General features: G+C 39.0%; 1 protein-coding gene across 1 annotated transcript in view; it reads right to left on the reverse strand.

Moving 5' to 3' along the window:
- Window positions 1-20154, reverse strand: part of DSCAML1 (DS cell adhesion molecule like 1) — a 1743400-nt gene that overhangs the window by 124739 nt on the left and 1598507 nt on the right. The window contains exons 19-21 of the mRNA XM_044080956.1: window positions 14923-15111; window positions 12900-13187; window positions 10523-10678 (exon numbers count right to left, since the gene is read on the reverse strand). Of these exons, the coding sequence (XP_043936891.1) occupies window positions 10523-10678; window positions 12900-13187; window positions 14923-15111 (633 nt within the window). The remainder of the gene's footprint in view (window positions 1-10522; window positions 10679-12899; window positions 13188-14922; window positions 15112-20154) is intronic.

Genomic DNA, 20154 nt, shown 5'->3' on the forward strand with positions numbered 1-20154 from the left:
ACTTGGTTACCCTGCTGTTTCATCTTGAAAAAGCCTGACATCTATGCAGGCGGAAGCGCTTGATTTATCAGTGTTTCGTTTACCTTATTGTGTTGTTCGTGTTTAATAAAGGATTTATCTACAGTTACAGCTTGGAGAGGTTCACTGGACTACCACGGTGCTTACTGCTTTCTTCCTTTACTATTGTCACCAAAGCAATGGATGAAGGTAAAACAGTTCATGCCTCATTGCCTTGACCTGGCCAAGCCTTTTGACACAATCCCCTACTTGGGTATCAGCAGAAAAGCTGAATAAACAGGGAATAAGCCCTTACATTACCAGGTGGACTGACAACTTGCTCACAGGATGCAGGAGATCAAAATAGGGGAGGCTACCTCTAGAAAGAGACCAGTCACCAATAGAGTCCCCCATGGTTCGGTGCTGAGACTTTTCCTGCTTGGCAGCTACTTAGTAGTAAAAGCAAATACCAAAGGGCCTTGGCTGACTAAGTCTGAGATGACCGCAAGTTAAGAGCAATTACTGAATCCCCAAATTACTTAAGCATCATGCAGGAAGGTTTGCCCCAAAGAACAACTTCTGCCAGAATCATGAATTGAAACTCAACTCCAAAAAATACATTACTGCATCCTATGGAAGTAGTCTACCCCAGGGAACTACCAAATTGACAATACCTCCCTGATAGTTGACCTAGTTATTTGGCATTTGGGGACTTGTGCGGACAGTGACCTACCTTTTGATCAACATGTGCCCAGTGTCAAAAGAAAAGTGTTTTTATATTGCACAGCTTATGAACAAACTGTTTGCGACTAGATCTAGAGAGGTTATTGTCCTCCTTTACAAAGCCGTCATTAGGTCAATCATTTTGTATAATGCCCACTTTGGCATGTATCTGTCCAGACACATGCAACAACTGGAATGCCCAGAGTAATACCTTATTAAAAGAATACAACTCCTAAACAATAGATCTTGCATGGACCACCTCAAAGCCTTATCACTATACTTTGTATCCTACTGAGTGCTAAGAGGTGACCTGTGTCTGGCATACAAGGCATCCTCTGACCCAATACTAATGGACCTGCTGAATGCCAGCAAGTTCAATGGCATCAAAAATCAAGGTATCTAAACAGAAAGTGTGTGTGTGTGTGTGTGTGTGTGTGTGTGTGTGTGTGTGTGTGTGTGTGTGTGTGTGTGTGTGTGTGTATGTGTGTATGTGTCTATGTATATATATATATATATATATATATATATATATATATATATCACATCACAGAGGATACCACTGTTCCCTAACAAATTCTCTAGTCAAGTAAAATAAAACTCATCCCTGTCCATATTCAAATGCAACTTGGATCTACGGATGGGTAATTGAAAAAGCGCCCCAGGATTGCCCTTGTGATACTAATGGATAGAGGCAGTTCCTAAATGCTGCATCCCTTACCTGGGTCCCATCAAATTATCTATGGTATGATCACAGTTAATGTCAATAGGGCTAATATATAATTATCAGCCATGGGGTGGGTAAGACCAATCAGGAAATGTTAATTCAAGCACCAAAAGAGAAACTGGCTAAGCTTAAAATGTCCTCCAAGTAAATCTATGTTGAGGTATTAAATATTTTTTTTAAATTGCCTTTTTTAGATCACTAAGTGCCCCTCTCACCCTTTGCCCCACCAGCCCCCTCCCATTTCCCCTTTACTCCTTGTTACCATATAGCTATAGTCACTTACACTGCCACATAACTCAACATTTTGCAGACATACCTCTCTTTGTCAGTAAATCCCACTTGGATCCTACTCTGCAATAAATCCTAGCTATTATCTATCTTTCCATTCTATCAGTTTTACCACATCACAAGAGATGTCCCTTCAGCCCCATCTTTGACAAAGCAGATTGGCCTTGGTTTTCACCTTCTTAGTTACAGCAGAAACAAACCATTTAGACAAAGCTACCCTAATCATTATGGTATTCGTTAATTACTGGATTCTCACTACACTAGTGCTGTTTCAACTTACTTTTCTTTCTAAACTGACTACACCCAACCATGCTATCATTCATTAATTTTACCTCATGCTATATGCATCTCCTTTACTCTTTCTCCTATCAGAATGTGTAAAGAATGGATTGATATAAACTGTTGTTTTTACAGCATACAATATGCTACTGAATTATGGTATACACAACATCGACATTTAACCCAGTTGTATAAAACTCGTTAGTTTGCTTACTACTAATTCAAAACTGTACAATTTAAAAATAATTTTTACGTCTTTATTATTGTAAATAGTAACTCTCTGTAATCTTTACTGTAACTTGGAGCTTTTCTCCCAGGGCCACCATTGAAAATGGATTTCTGACCCTGTGGACTTTCCCGGTCAACAAATGTCAATAAATAAATAAACATGACCACACTTAATCACTGTGTTCTCGTTACAATTTGCCAACCAGTTCCTCATTCACCTTACCTAGGCGAGTCCCTTTTTCATACCCTAAGCCTTCTCCACCAGCATTCTCTGTTGTCTGGGGTCATTATGTGCCTCCACTATGAGTCCTCAATATGTCTCCCCCTATTCTTCAGCAACCAGCTTGAAATCTACTTCTCAGGTAAACCTATGTTTGTACAACAGGTACTCTAGACTGTGAGGTTTATGAATAAATTAATAAAAAACACAAATGCATTTTTTACAGGGAGCCAAAACTATACCACCACGACTTGCTATACTTTACTATGCTCAGTCCAAGGTTGTTGCACCTCAGGGAAAAAGTGATCTGCAAATGACACTACAAAGCTACTTCACTCATTCTCTGAAAGGCTGTAATCTCAGTTTGTATGAAAAATGCCATATGGCCAAATATAAAGAAATCACTTCTTATGGAGGAAGTAACAACACCTGAGTAGTAAATACCTTGAACTGACACAAGCAACTGTGATACAAGCAATCTTGTACTGAGCAAAACATGTAAGCCTGTGATGCAGCATGAGATATATTTCTGTAAGCTATCATCTGCCCCGTCTCTCTCAAATTACAATGGCCAACCGCTGCATTAGCAGCACTCTAAATCTTTCACTGAGGATGAAGACTTGCTTGTGACCATTGTAAGACCAGATGAAAATCAACAAATCCACGTTTTAACAATGACAGCAGTTTATTTACAGTGACTGTTCTTCATTTTCAAGGCAGAAGACTAGTTGTGTGCCTGGGAAAAAGTTATATCAACATCCTGAATGTGCTGTGAAGTATATTCTCATCCCAGAAATGTTATCAGAAAATAAAGTAACTAGACATAAACAGAGGCACCACATCAAGAAAGACAATAATTATGCTGAAAATGTTACTAATAAGGGTCTATAGTATAACACTGAACAACAAAAATGTAGACTTACCTTTCATTGACACTGAAATCTCGCCTCCCCCACACCACCCAACGTGAGGGGCTTTGCCCCTTACACCCCCCCAACTAAATATTCTAACTCCCAGGTCACACTACAGTTGGGGAAAGGGTAGATGTAACAGAATGGCCCACTGATTTCTTTAGGAATCAGTGATTTGGCTGTTCAATGAAGTGCATCTTTGACATTTCCATGTTGATGAAAGGTAAGTCAACATTTTTGTTATTCGATGTTATGATACAGACCCATTAATAAAATTAGTAATTATGAAAAAAAATGACAGTAGTGTTTCCTACTGCACTAGCAATATAACAAAGAAAAAACAATGAAAAAAGTGGGCAGCAAACACTCAGAAAATTAACAGTAAATGCAGCAGTCTGCATACTGGCATGGTAAGATATGTACTACTTTCTGATAAAATTTAGTTTGAATGGCAGGTGTTCAGTCCTATCTTTTTAAGCTATCGAAGATATGAGTACTCAACGGTTTTATGATTCATCAGGTCTCAACAAAATGAGACTCGAATCATTACAGACCAATTTTAGTACTGTGGGGTCTGAAAATAATACACCATTTTTACAAACTTTATTTATGTAAATCATACTTAAGTTAGAAAAGCCAAAGCATATCAGGTATCCAGATCAGCATAACCACTTTATCACACTCAGATTTCACATAGTTACAAATATAGGTTAAAGGGACTGTGCACTATGAAAACAGTCACCATTAAAAATATTGCCTTATGCAAATATTGTAAATACTTTTACACTATGTCTTGTTTAAATGACTTTTAAGTCTCTGTATATGCAATGCATTTCTGTAGTTCTTAACCCCCAGGACTGAGCTTAAAAAAGGCCCACTAGGATCAGAATACTACCCCAATCAACAAATGTATAAACAAATATAAACAAATAAAAAAAGCTTTGCCCTTTTCCTAGTAGCAATGGTAACTTCAGTTAGCATAATTACCTAAGTGGATATGGAGGTACAGACCATATAAACACAGAATTTTAGGGGTTTTAACTAACTTAGTAAAAACAAAGTTTTACATATGTGTGTGAACAATGTATGTATCATTGTGTTGGCATGGTTGATGAGTGTGTATATATGTTTTGGATAATTACCTAATGATTCAGTATGTCTCTGTTTTGTTGAAACTTGGCAGAATCACATCTGTTTCAAAGAACGGGTGGACTGTCAAAAACGATTTTGTATTTTCCTACTTCGTGAAATGTACTATGTTTATGCAGTCAGGTGACGAGAAGTAATGGGGAAAAGTTAACACGCTTAATCAAACAAATTTTAAAATAATTTGGGAAAGTACCAATGTCGGGGGGTTGTGAATTTGTAACTGTCTTTCATGTTTTGACTTGGTACTTTCCCTTCCAATTGCTTTTGTTACTCAATGGAATGAATAGTCAACAATTTATCTACAGTTCATCATGACAAGTTTTATTATGGTGGGCTTTAGGAAAAGTTAATTTCATATTTACATTCTCAAATTGTGGCTAAGGGATAAGATCACTGCCTAACATCTTTACAGTTTGGGTTTCAGTTCTGCTCTATGCAGTGTTTGCATGCTCACTTTTCACTATAACTGTTTAGCACAGAGGATTAAGGCAACATGCTATTAACAAGTTATCTCATGTGGTACAGGGTTTAACTCCTTCAGCTTTCATTTGTCGACTATATGACTTTGAGACAGTGCTTTGGGACAATTGTGAATTTGCACAAAACTTCTTAATGGACTTCTGGACTGCATACTTAATAACTGCCTCTGAATCTATGAAGATATATATATATATATATATATATATATATATATATATATATATATATATATCTATATATGGCAGCATGTGTCGCTCATTGGACTAGGGGAGTTAGCATGGGTGATGGTGCTGATGGTTCCAATCTGAAAGTATCCACATCTTGAACTTGGCTAGGCTTGCAAGGGCCCTAGGTCCAATGGCCTAGTAACTTCCTATGATCCTATAAATCACAAATTCCAAATTAGAGCAACCACAACATTTCTGAATGATATTCATACTAGCACAATCAATCAATCAATACCTTATATACTTTTTTTGTAAAAATTAATGTATACACACCCACACACACACACACACACACACACACACACACACACACACACACACACACACACACACACACACACACACACACACCTGTGTTTGTGCATTTACTCAAAGAGGTGTAGACAGGAATTTTCGACTTGTACACACAGTAGCCATACTGGACCTCCCCTCTTAAAAGGTACAGGTCATACCACAGCACTGCATCACACTGTGGAGTCATACTGCACCCTCAACAGTGAGTTGCTATCAGAAAATGATGGGAAAACATCACCCACTGCCACACTTCCATGGCTTCCCAGCAAAGTGGATATGAGCAGGTTCCCCTTTTGTTTGTTTGTTAATAAACCAGACTACTGCCATGTTGGCTGTTTAGAAGGAAATCACACCCATGAGGAGGAAGCCTTGGAATGCCCACAACACCAGGATGACCACCATCATCTCCAAGAAGATGATGTGAAGGTTGGCCTCTAAGGGTCACCAAGCACCTTAAACTGTCTACGCTTCAAAATGCCCCCCCACCACCATAGAAGAGATTACTGTGGCTAGAGAATTTGATGGATAAAATACTCATCCTTCTGTAACTGATGGAGAGATTATCCACCATTTGATATGGCCTCTGCAAAACTGTGTGAGGCGAATCTTGGTATGAAGGGGGTGAAGACTCTGTGACCACTGAATGACAGGATCCACTGGAGTAACCTTGTAAGATATCTTGTTAGGGGAAATAACATAATTGTGAAGCTAATGAAACCTAGCAAACAGAGTATTAATCTTACCTGAGGAAAAGGGTGTTGAGTGACCTGGGTGGCCATTAGTCAAACAGAAAGCACTCTGGTGTCTGGAAGCTTGTCAGTTTGAAGGGCTGTATTGAGGTGACATCCTGAAAACTCTGTCTGCTGATTGGGGACAGCTGGCTTTTGGACTGACTTTGATTCTCATTCTCTGTATAAGTTGGAGTAAGAGATCACAATGTCGAACCAGAAGATCCTTGTAAGTACCAGTGAGAAGCCAATCATCTAGCTAAGGGAAGACCTGGATCCCTTGCAATCAGTGAAGAGTTACTACTAATGGCATAATCTTTGTGAACACCCAGGGGGCTGTGGTGAGAAAAAATGGCAGTACTCTGAACTGAAAATATTTGGCTCCCAGCCAGAAATGGAGAAATCTCCTGTATTGTGTCTCATTTTATATGTGATAGTAGGCATCCTGGAGTTCTATAGAGTACATCTAATCATCCTTCCTCAGAAGGAGCAATAGGAACTGCAGCGTGACCATCTGGAATTTTGTCTGTCTTATGAACCAATTGAGATGACTTAGGATGACTTAGGTCCAAGACTGGCCTGAGGTCTCCTGTCTTCTTTGAAACTATAAAGAACCCAGAACACACTCCGGAATCTAATTTGTCTCAGGGAATCTGCTGGATGACTTTTTTTCTAGCAAGATGAATACTTCTGTTGCTGCAGATTCCTACTGGCTGGGTGGAACATCAGGAATCTTTCCCTTTTTCTTTCGAGGATAAGAAAAGTTAATGGAATAGCCTCTGGTGATTATTCTTAGTACCCAAGCTTGTGGATTAACATGGTATAATGGTTAAGGTACAGACCAAAGTGCAGGGTTTGACACTTGCATGGCATAACTGGCTAGGCTTAACATGGCCCACAAGGGCAGTTAGCCTAATACTAATCTATGAACCCAACTGTCTCCAGAGTACAGCATTTGGGCAACTCTTCAGGAGCTCTGGTAGAGTTTCTCTGTAAAAGAACTGTGAAAATCCTGATTGTGTGGTCTGTCTCTGACCTTGGGTGATGTCTGTTTTAATCACACACCTCTCTGCCCCAGGGGGAAACTGTCTCCGTGAGTGCCCTGGTGATAACCCTGTGACGTTCTGAACTACATCTTCTTACCACCCCTTTGGTTCCTCGCAAAGGTTCTTTAAGGGGTGAAGAAGCAGATCCCAACAGCAGACAGGGCTTTTCTGTTATGTTGACTTCTGGTTAGTGATTCTTTACTTTATGTGTAAAAAGTGTCAAACCATCAAAATGGACATTGATGAAGGACACCTTGAAGCCTTCCATGAAGTCATAAAGGTGCATCTATACATGCCAGTGCATGGTTATGCTGGTGCCTGCTGCCCTAGCTGTGCTATCAGCTACATTGGAGGGCAGACGCATCAACACATTAGACATAGGTTGTAGGGTAGACAGCTGGGAGTCCATGGTTTTCTGAACATCCACTGGTACATTACCCAAGAGGGACTTGCTAAGCTGCTTTGTCAAGAACCTCTGAAAATGCGTCATGTGAGTAAGACAGTTTAGCACCCTGTTGAAGCATACCTCAGTTTCCCGAATCTGTACAACACCCTCAACTCTTTATTAGGGGGATATACTGAATAACTCTCCTTGGACAGTTCCTTTTTAATGGCTGTCACTACTACCATGGTGTCTGCTGGTGGACCCTTGCTCCAATGTTTTCTGTCTTTTGGGAATACCAAAATCCTATTTGCTTTTTTTTTTATTTTTGGGAATGGGTTTCACTACATCAGGATCCTTCCTGACCTACTGAGCTACCAAATCTAAAACAGCATCAGTGGTATACTACCCAGTATGGAGATGATCCAGCACCAAAGGCCTCAAGGAACACAAATTCATCTGGTGAAGGAGTGTCGGTGGACCATCCTCTAGTTGTTTAATTAATTCTACGATATCACAGAGGAGACCTTGGAGAGCCTTCACCTTCATCCAGATCTGTATCTTCTGTGACAGACTCTGGAGAGGAGTCTAGATGTTTATTTTACAAATCTGTTTCCTAGGACCTTGTTTTGGGGGTATCTCAGATGATAGATCAGAATCATACTGGGAATTTGAATGTCGAGTATCCTCCAGGTCTAATGGAACTGACTGTCCCTGTTGATTTAAATGAGCAGACTGAGTTGCAGGATCCAAAAAGGTTAGGATGGGGCAGAGCTCGAAAGTGGCACATGACTTCCTGGCCTTGCCAACACCTTTTCAAATGCCTCAAAAGCTGAGTACACAATCAGAACCAAAGGAATATCCCTCCTATGTAGGAGGACTGACTCCCACTCTGACCAGCGTCAGCTTCAAGACTGACCTCAGACCTGAGCTATTGAGATCTGAGAGCCCAGCAGGTAGAGATGGCCCTGATAACTTTGGAGTTGACTCTACTCTCCAGACCATGTTGCCAATGTTTCAGCTCTGATTCTCATCTCGAACTGAAAGCATTGGTATTGAGAGAATAAGGGAAGCTGAAGGAGTCAAAGTTTCCAGAACTGTTGTCTCTGACAGAGGATCATGGGGGGGTCAGACCAATGGGAACTGGATCCGTGGGTCGGACTGGTACAGTCTGAGGGGGAAGCAAACCTTTCAGTACTAGTTTCTATTTAAGGGCTTGAATGACTCTAGTGCCAAAGGATGCACAAATTTCGAAGTCAGCAATCAAATGGGCAGTGCTCAAGCACTACACGCACAGTGAGTGCAGGTGTTGTAGCAGAATTTTATGTCCATAGGCTATGCACTTTTTCAGCCCCTGCACTTTGTCAGATACGAGAGGAATAAGTACATTAAACTCTCTGCTATAACAAATAACTGTGATATGTACAGCTGAAAAAATGTGAAACTACTTTCTAAACTATTTTTAAACTATCTAAAGAGGTACACATACTCCATCAAGTATATAACACACAAAACAAGTCAAACATTTCTTAACTCTTAAGTCCAAAAGGTATAAACAGTTAAGTAATCCAATCAGTAAAATATAACACCTAGCACGCAATATCTAATATCTAATAAAGATGAATTTAATTTGATAAAGTTAACTTATCTCACTTGAGAACAGAGCTTTCAGAAGGATGTCTGAGCTGATCAAGTGGCAAATAAGACCTGAGATACTTAGGTGAAATGGAGGGAGTTATGGGTAGGGGAGGAGTCAGAGCCTTGGATCCAGAGCTTCACAAATGGTGCCAAGTTCGGATCTGACAACCCAAAGGTTGAACTAGATGAAAATAGATAACATCGGATCCAGTGGTTCTACAAAAATCCATGCAAAGACCTAAGTTAACTCAAAAAATAAACAAGACTTGATGGATGAATACTTTCATAATTCAGTGTATTCTCAGCCTATAGAATAACCTATTACTACAGGTCAAGCAATCTATTACTTTGTCTGCTTCTAGCTAGTCTTCATGACTGGATGGGTAGACAACAATTTGTACCATGGTTATCATGTATAGCCCTATTTGATTTAGGAGGTTGGCATTATTAAACAATTGTAAAGGGTGACAAGAATTTGTAAGTGTGTCTACTTAAATATGGCTAGACGTATTACGATCCCTATGATCAACTGCTTGCCTAGTATTGCTCCTATGTTTAAGTACTTACCCACACTGCAGGACCCACACCATGCCCGTTCTGGTGTTTCAGTAGGAGGTGCTTGATTGAATGGGTTCAGTATTGTGCGTGTTGAGTTTTTTGATAGTCAGAATGTACAAACATGCACACACACATACACACACAAACACATACATGTCACTGCTAATTGGTTAACTTAAAAAATAAAAAACACCTTTCAAATGGGCAGAATGTGCTCAAATTTGTACTGACAGCCCTTTAAAATCTGGACAGCTGTAAAACTGGACTCCAGAAAAACTACACAAACTGGCTTAAACCAAAGTCTTCTGTACTATTACATAAAGTAACTAGCCTGTTAGTCTAGGGGAGGTAAATGAAGGAAGCACTGTCAAGTCACACAACTTCCTTACAACAGCTTGTGGTAGCAAAAAGCAAGTTGTGCAACTGGTAAAACAGTGCCTGGAATCCTAAACTATAAGGCACGTGTGTGTTCAGAGATGGACTGGAGGACCCTAAGTAAAGCGGTGGAAATGTGAAGAATGTTATAGATGCAAAAAATGATAACCCATAAAAGACTAGTCTCTGGTGTGATGGTAGTCCATGGCCATAGCTCATTATGCAAAACTTTCATGGAAGTTAAGGTTGAAAATTAAAATAAATATACAACTGACCTCTGAGTCTTTTCAATCTCTTTTCTTTTCGTTTCTTGCGAATCACAAAGAGCAGGGCTACTCCTAAGGTTGCCAGGATCACTGGACAGGCTATTGTAAATAACTTCTTAACATCATCCCCATCTCCCTTAACTGATTTGATGGGAGGGATAGTACCTGTTAGTTATAAAAAAATGAGAGCAAGAGAAAAAATATGATTAATTTAACTTTAACTTGGAGCATTTGCTTCATTAGTGTAGCACCAACATAGCTGGCATACTCAAATAATGTACTTAATAAACAGGAGAAAAATGCTGGTTATTTGGCTGAGACATTGACTTGTATTGTAGAATGTTTTCAGTTTCACTTTCTTTCCCATATCAACCCAAATTATACGTCATTTTGAGGAATAGCTCCTTGTTTTGCTTCATAAAATTTCCCTTATACAGATTGCTAAACATCAAGTCTTAATCCAGGGTAAACAATACTAAATGATATTGTTTTATTAGCAAAACATATTCTAAGAAAAAAAAATAACAATATTGTAAGTTTCCTGTTTAAAATTTTAGCAAATGTTGCACATTTTACCTGATTGTTACACTTTTTCGTAGGCACTGTTTCACAATTGGAAAACTAAAGGCTGTGAGATGTGCCCCCCATTGCCATTCAAGAGAGATAACATTACATGCCAGATGCATGAAAAAATGAGAAAGGAAGAAGCCATACTTAACTTTGTGCATGATGACATTGTCTTGTATGTGTTCTTGGAACAAAACAAGTCACTGCCGTTTATTACATTAAAGATGGCTGAGCAAATCCCCAACACACATCGTATTTGGTGGTATTTAATATAGGAATGAGGGAGTGCACACTTTGGTGATACCACATACATAGTGCAGAATTCTTGAAGCCATATAAAAAATGCAAACAGACCATGGTAGGTTCAGTGAATGGAGTCTACCTTAATGACTCAGCAGCATGAATTCAGCTTTGGCACCAGCAGTGTTTCAAAAAGACAAAAAAAAGCTAATAACCTTAGAATTTCTTTAAAAAAATAGAACAGGAAGCAAGTCAATGGGTGAAAGCCTGCATAATTTAGCTTATGCATAGCTCATAACCAGTAACTCCTGATAACATGGTCAGTAGCTGAGCAATGCTCATACTTGATAGCAGTAGGTGCAATCCAGTGCTCACAATGGAGGAAATAATTTCAAAGCAATGCAGTAGGTGGATTGGACACTCTAAACTGGCCCTAGGTGTGAGTGTGTGTGCGTGTGTGTGTGCCTTCTGTGGAAGGTTGGGCGCCGGGCTGGCAACTCAACACCATAAAACTCCACTGCCAGTCATGAGCAGACAGATGATCCGCTGTGGCGATCCCTAACCGGGAAAAGCCGAAAGAAGAAGAAGAAGTGAAACTCCTCACTGTGTGGATCTGCAAGTGTGGATGGCCACTGAATCTCTGAGAAGAGTTCCAGCTGCATGATAAGGATGCTACAGGAGATTCAACATTTTACTACTTTTAAAGTATGAAACAAAAAGCCAGGCACACACCACAGCAGGAATATAAACTTTAATGAAAAAATAAAAAATGTAAGAAAGTAAGTGCTTTCACTGCTATAACTGCAGCTTCTTCAGACCTGAGGCAGTGAAAGCGCTTACTTTCTTACATTTTTTTTATTTTTTCATTAAAGTTTATATTCCTGGTGTGGTGTATGCCTGGCTTTTTGTTTCATTCTGGACTTCATTTACTGCCTTAGTGCGCACTTTACTAACCAGAGAACTTTTTTGTGGAGTATACACTTTTAAAGTATATCATGCCACATTTTGTTTATGGAAATGTTGGGCTGGTTGTGATCCACCAAGAGCATTAACACAATAGTTAATATGGAGTCTCATGGTTACCAAGGAGCTTATTTTCCACACAGTATTTTGTGTAGAACTTTAACATGCTTACCTAATTTTTATAAGTTCACACATTAATGTAGATTTAGCATTCCATTTTAATATGGCTGTACTATTGTAACTAGATCTTCTACCTTCTGTTCCTGTTCTGTATCTTCTGACTGAATATTCATTGCACATAAGACTGAGCTATATTAATTCATCAAAATTGTGAATTACCTCACAATTAGTTGTGCTGTGAGCTTTGTAGTTGAAGTTGTTACTATGCTGTTAGTAAGTAATAAGTATTTTGCCCATTTTTTCCACATTATGAAATGTAGTGCTCCACATTTTGGAGATGGAAGACTAAGATTTAAGTTGGGTTATATAAGCATAAAGATAGAAAAGCAGTTCAGTACAATGAACTACCATCTTAAAAACAAAAATATCAAGGCTGCACACATAAGAACCTGGCCAACAATCAATTCACAGGTTACAGAACATATATTACACTTACTCCCGTCATAGTCCAGTGTGGCAAACTGTGTAGTCTCGTTGCCACACCCAGCACTATTGCAAGCACGCATCTTCAGTTCATACCACGTTGCCTCACGTAAATCCTGCAGGAAGACTTCATTGGAGTTGTTGGCCTTCACCACCTGCCAGACCCAGTGCCCCTTTGGTCGGTACTCTAGTGTGATGGTGTTGATCACACAACCACCACTGCTCCACCCCTGCAGGTTCAGCTTGGCATGAGTCGAGTTAATGTGAGTGAATAGGTGCTGATCTCTACTAAAGACAGGCTCTGCACAAAGATATAAAAAACAATGTTATTGCATTTACTTTCATTCTATTTCCCCCTGTTCCATACTCACCAATCTGTCATTATGAGCATGTGGATGTCTGGATTTTATCAGCTACAGCACAACAAATTGTTTACTGGTGTCGCTCAAGCCTTTTATCTCCAATGTACTTCCTACTGTAAGACCATTACTTTGTATGTGCTTAGAATGAGCAAAATGAAAACAGAGAACACATTAACTTCATTATGTCATAGTGTTCCCAGTCCAAATGGTTTTAGACATGGAGTAGAAATGCTGTTCAACTCACTGAAGCACAGTTCATTGCTCACAGTGGAGCAACACATTCTGGAATGGCTATTCTGTCAGTAATCAAAAATTTTGTCTATCTGTGACTTCAGTTTTCTTTGCCAATTAAAGTTTTTGAGAAATGTTTGCTGAACTATGACTCAAGGCATCACAGTTAATAAAATATCCTGTAAATGGCAGCTGATTAACTGGCTTTAGCCATGTGGCAGATATTAGTAATATTAATAATAATAACTATGTGTTAGCCATATAGGCACACTGGACACAAAGTCCCTTTTCAGGGGCAACCCAGGAGTAATGTCTGGTTAAGTGACTTGCTCAAGGTCACACAGCAGGTAAACAGCCCACAGCCTTAATATCTGCACCAACTGCCTGACCAAATGTTTTATGAAGAAGATTCAACCTACCCTAAAAACACATAGGAAGAGGAAGAGGACTGCTATCTCCACATTGGGCAGGTCATCTCTCCACCACATGAATAGACGCTTTTTGAGACTTATACTTACTACTGGCTATATCTTAATGTAATGAGTGACAATGATCTTACAGACTCTGACTAAGCATTATAAACCCTTACACTGTCTCTAAGGGCAACAGTACCACTGACTTTCCATTATACAGATATGCAGCCTTAGCATAACACATGCACACACACACACACACACATATATGTGTGTGTGTGTGTGTGAATATATATATATATATATATATATATATATATTATATACATATATATATATATATATACACACACACACACACACACACACACACACACAAACACACACATACACATAAATGTGTGTGTGTGTGTGTATATATATATATATATATATATATATATATATATATATATATATATATATATATATATATGCCAAATATAGATGCGACCAGTCATTAAAATACTGTTAGAAATTCAGCTCATCTCTGTTAATCCACTCACAAGGAACTACAAGGAGTGTCTTATATTGTTTTAGATCAGTTAGGGAAAAGATTATTAAAATTAAGCTGCCCACAGAAAGGCGTTGTCACTGTTATTTCTTTAATTTATTTTATTACTGTTCACACTTGCAAATTCAGAAACCTTTACAGAAGAACCAAGGCAGTGTTCCATTTCAATGCTAAAGTCGCACTACTATTTTTGAGAGAACCATCTATGCTACATAAAAGACTTTTGAGAGATACCAGGACAACTAAAGTAGTTCAAATGAATTATTTTGTTTGTTTTCAAAAAAAGTCACTACAAGTTCAAATATGACCAAGTTAAATATAAAAGTGTCTGTAGAATAACCTAACTACTTTAGATCATTAACAACCAACTGAAGTTCTCTATATCCAACCAGTATTTTATAAAGATTTGTAAAATAGCTTGACTCAGAAATTAAAATGCAATTGGAATTTTGGTGTCTCTACAGCCATTATCCTGACCTCGTCCATGAGTCTTTGCTTCAATGATCTCACTAATTCTGCCTGCACCAACGCTATTCTTGGCTGCCAACTTGACCTTGTACCACGTTCCACACTTCAGGTTGTCCAGTTTGAAGGACCGTTCACTGGAACTGATGAAGACATCCTTCCACTCCTCACTGTTATCTACAGAGTATTGCAGCACAAATCCTGTGGGGAGACAGATACAATATAATTACTTTTTATTAATTAAAGTCTGCAACTTTATCTTACTCAAATAAAACACTCCACACTACAAAAGGAAATACAGTTGCATTTTTCCTGAAGGTAGGTATCTTTCTCTCACTCAGTGAGCGACACTAAATCTGAGAACTTGCACTCTCACTTAGATTGTTTACCTTAATTCTCACAATACTATGATGTCTGATTACAGTGCATCACTGATTCACCTGAATTTACTTAAGGGGCAAGTGTGACTGTTTAGCTGCTAAAGACTTAATGACTGGTTTGAATTTATTAATGTTGATATTATCAAAGGTAAACAGAGTTTGTGAGTGCTGTTGTTAACTTGGAAAATCCAAGGTCAATTAATCAATCAGTCACCAACAAAATCTGCCACTTCGTAGCTAATTCTCCTAGGGAGAACCCCGCTGCCTCAAAAATCAAGGTCAGCTGTCTGTTAAACAAAGAGCTGACATCTTAATAGGCTCCCTGCAATTAAAACTATTAAGTTAAGATACACATTTCCTTTTCTGTCAAACACATTCTCAAGGTCTCATCATATAACCTCAGAAGGTCCTCATAATCAGGGCATATCTGGAAATACCAGGAAAAAAAACATCACTGCATCACCCACAACTTCTCTCTTCTAGCTCGCAGACTGACAAAATCTCCAATCTAATTTAATGGACCTCTCCCCCTATGCAAAATTCAGACCAGGTTCACAGCCTACCTGACTACCCAAAACCAATGTCATTGCTTCATCTCAGGTCACATCAGATAGCTGCTCCAGTATTCTGCACAAACCGTCTTTACGAATACCTAGCTCTCCAACCACTCCACTGTAGATAGTATGCATCTTGTAAACATATATGTATCCCTCTTCCTTTCTTAATCTCTCACGTCACTTGAATGCACCTTTTCTTTGTCTAACATCTAATATATCAATTAGTTTGTTGGGGGGGGGCTTGGCATAATGGTTATAGTCTTTACTTTATGGTTACAGGGTACAGGGATTGATTCTGACCTCTGGTTATTGACAAGACTTGTAATGGTCTGTAAACCGATAGCCTAGTATCTATCTATGAACCTATGAGAGACCTCAGAAATTCATAACTAAAAAGATCAGTGGACTCAGAAAGCTTAGTTATCAGGAGAGACTGGCAGCCATTTCTCTTTACACAGTTTGTTACAGGCACCTCAGTAGAGATCGATGTCGAGTCTTGAAAGATCCAACTCTACTTGAACTCCTACTCCTTCGCAGAACTAATTGTACATCAAATACTTGGTTAAAGGAACTAAACCTTCATCATCAGATAAATAAGGCATGTTGGAGTGACATATTCATATCCCAACATATCTGTCACCTGTGGAACAAAGTTCCACTACATATCCAGCAAAGTAGCACCATTGCCACCTTCAAAATAAAGCTAGATAACTGGATGGGCAGCCTGAAATTTTCTCCCAGTTTATCTTGTCTTGCCCTCCTTGAGGCTAGAGGGAAAATTTGAACAGCTTTTTTGACTAGGTTTGAGATGGTCTGCAGGCTGATTTCCTAGTAATTCTCTATGAACCCATATGCTCAGTCTGACACATGGCTGTATTCAATAACTTTACAGAATACTGTACCATTATAATTTTTTTAGTTACATATAACTATTATACTGTTTGTTTGATTGTGCCAAGGGCTGGGCCTGAAAATTATTAATTTAATCAGAGATCTACCCCAGTAACAAACATGAATATGTGCATGGATAAATAAACCAATCACTGAGCCAAGTCATCTCAACCAACACTCCAGCAATCATTCCTTACTACACCTGTTGATTACTAACAACCCAACAAACATTTCAAGCATAAGCATACAGCCAACCTCTTTTAGTGAACACTGCCCCATTACCTTCCAAAACAACAATCAGCCTTCCAAATTACCTCCCAAAATGCTATCACTCAGACTAAAATCCACCAATAATTAGTAACAAGATAAAGGTTCACCTCTCTACTATAGGCTGAGCCCCCATACTCATTTTCTCAAGATCATTGCAACTGCAGCTGTAATCCTCACCCGAACTCTTATTCATCTTCAAGACAATTGCAAAAACTGCTCAAACTCCACAAAAACAGATGACTAACAAAGGAATTCATGCAACCTCTCAAATTAAGAGACAAGTCATAACACAAATGGAAACAGCACTTATCCTAGAAACATGAAAAAGCTTTGTCATCCTTTGTAACCTCTCCAAGCAAGCCATGTGCAAACATGAAGCTAATCACCTTAAATCCAAACAACTCTCTCTCTACTAGGGAAACCACAACGTCTGGAATGAGGTTAACCTTCTAAATGTATATAAATTATTTCCAACCTCTATACTTGCCTTCTGATCTCTGATATTCTGTCTTGTAAATCTTAGATCCTAAAAACCATACACCTTCTCTCACAATGTTATACTATTCCATACTACCTATTCTGCTGGTCACTTATGCACTTACCTTCTACCAAAACAAAGTACTTACTGGTTATCAGTACCCAAAAGGCCATACTATAACTCCAACTATACAACATTCCTCCTACAGTCATGCTAATAACATAGCATAGTCAAACTCAACAACTTGTTCTCTTTTCCAACATATTAATCCTTGGCACATTAGGTCTAGATCCAAGCTATACTACAAACTCTTAAACAAACTTCCGAAGCTCATCATTAAGTATAGTCCCAGCTTTATTCTCAGTGGAGACATCCACCCCAACCCAGGCCCTTCCACATCTAATAGTAATACCCCTATTACTTGCTACCTCAACCATACAACTTTAAACAGTAGACTAGCTAACTCTTTCCTGGCCTGTCATCTCAATATTAGGAGTATTAATAACAAAATACATGAACTGCATGCACTATTGGCTGTCCACTCCCTTGAGATTCTCTGTTTATCTGAGACCTGGTTAAAAGCCAACACTACTGATAATGAAGTGTTACCACCTGGGTATAACATACATAGTTTGGATTATGCTTCCAGGAAGGGGGGGGGTAGCAATACTTTATAAATCTGAATTGAACATAATCATAAATGTTAATCAACCACCTCAGATTAATAATTCAGAAATTCTTGCCACCAGACTGCAACTTATCAAAAGTAAATGCATAAACATCATATGTATGTACATCCCCCAGGTACTAATATAACCACACTTGAAGACACCCTACACTGGCTTTCGTGTTACTACCCCCAAGAAACACTGCTGTTTGGAGACTTTAACATAGACTGGGGCACCTGCTCCTTAGTGTCACCTACTACCCACATTAACCTGCATGCATTCTCACAAATCATAACTACCCCTACCAGACTGGGTAAACCAAATCAGAAAGATAGTATACTTGACTGGGTACGCATAAATAGTAACCCCCAACTGTACACTGCCGGCACCCTCCCCGTTGACCTAAGTGACCACCGTCTCACTTATATAGTTAAACAAAAAGCCATTAATTCACAAATACCATTACTCAGAAAAGTCAGAAACAAAAATGACTTTGACCCTGCCAAATTTCAGCAGGAACTTAACTCCTTCAATTAGTCGATACTAATACACCTCCCTCTGGAGGATGCAGTTGCATACTTTAACAACAAATTTCTTGAAATCCTTGACTGGCATGCACCTGCCCGCTTTAAGAGAACTAAAGCTAAAACTGCACTTTGGCTTTCTAAAATGTCTCTATTAAAAATCAACAACAGAAATAAACTCTGGGCCAGATGGTGGTCCACTAAACTCCCCCATGAACAAGCTAGGAATTAAACTAAAAGATCCATCTTAAATGACAAAAAAACAGTAGTACTGTAATCTGCAGACAGCCAACCAGAACAACCCTCAGAAATTCTGGGCTGGTCTGAATAATCTGCTTCACCTCGGTAAAACATCTACCCCTATCCCAGCTGCTATTAGTGACAAATCCCCTGAGGATGTCTCAAACAGTTTTAACCATTTCTTTACTGAGACAATTCAAGCTCTAGCCAGCCAATTACCTCCTAGCTCTTCCAACCCTGATAGTGCCACCCATTTAAACTTACTCTCTTTCCGTTTCCAACCAGTGTCCATTTCATGTATTTGCAACTTAATCAAAAAACTAAAACCCACCACACTCTCTGCTGACCAACTCCCTGCCGAATACCTTAAAAAATCAGCTGATGCTATTATCTATCCAGTTTCTATACTAATTAATCGTACCATAGCTGAGGCTAAAATTCCCACCATTTAGAAAACATCCTACGTAATCCCACTACATAAAGGAGGTTCATCCACTGAATTCTTCAATTATAGACCAATAGCCATACTTTCTCCACTTGCAAAGATCATGGAAAAATGTATACAAAAACAACTCATGCACCACCTAATCCAGAATCACCACCTAGCCGATACCTAACATGGCTTCCATCCACACCACAGCACGACCTCCACCCTATTAGCCTTTACCAATACTATCAATAACAACTGTAACAATAATCAGATATCCTCGGCTCTCTTATTGGATCTTTCCAAGGCATTTGACATGGTGGATCATCAACTGTTGATACACACCTTGCAGACTTATAGCCTTAACTCTAAAGCCCTTCAATGGTTTAAATCCTATCTCAGTGGGAGGCAGCAGGCTGTCCTCTGGAAGAACACGCTCTCCAACCTATTACCTACCACCCTTGGAGTCCCACAAGGCTCCAAACTTGGGCCCCTTCTCTTTTCCATCTTTATTAACAACCTACATACTGTCATCCCTAATGTTAATTGTATCCAATACGCTGATGACTCCACCCTGATTTGCTGAGCTACATCTTCTGCAGACTTGAGGTTTGCTACCCAGTTTGCCTTTAATATTAGAGAAAACTGGCTCTCTGAACATCGATTCTTACTACATCCCAAAAAAACTAAAATGCTATTTTCACCCACACAAAGGTCTACAACTTTTACCTTCACCATAAAAGCAAAAGATGGGACAATTATCTCCCTTGACCCATCTACAAAACTACAAGGTGTCATTATTGATAACA

The sequence above is a fragment of the Protopterus annectens genome, chromosome 8.part0 (genome assembly GCF_019279795.1).
Source record: "Protopterus annectens isolate FY-2018-M chromosome 8.part0, PAN1.0, whole genome shotgun sequence".
Taxonomy (NCBI): domain Eukaryota; kingdom Metazoa; phylum Chordata; order Ceratodontiformes; family Protopteridae; genus Protopterus; species Protopterus annectens.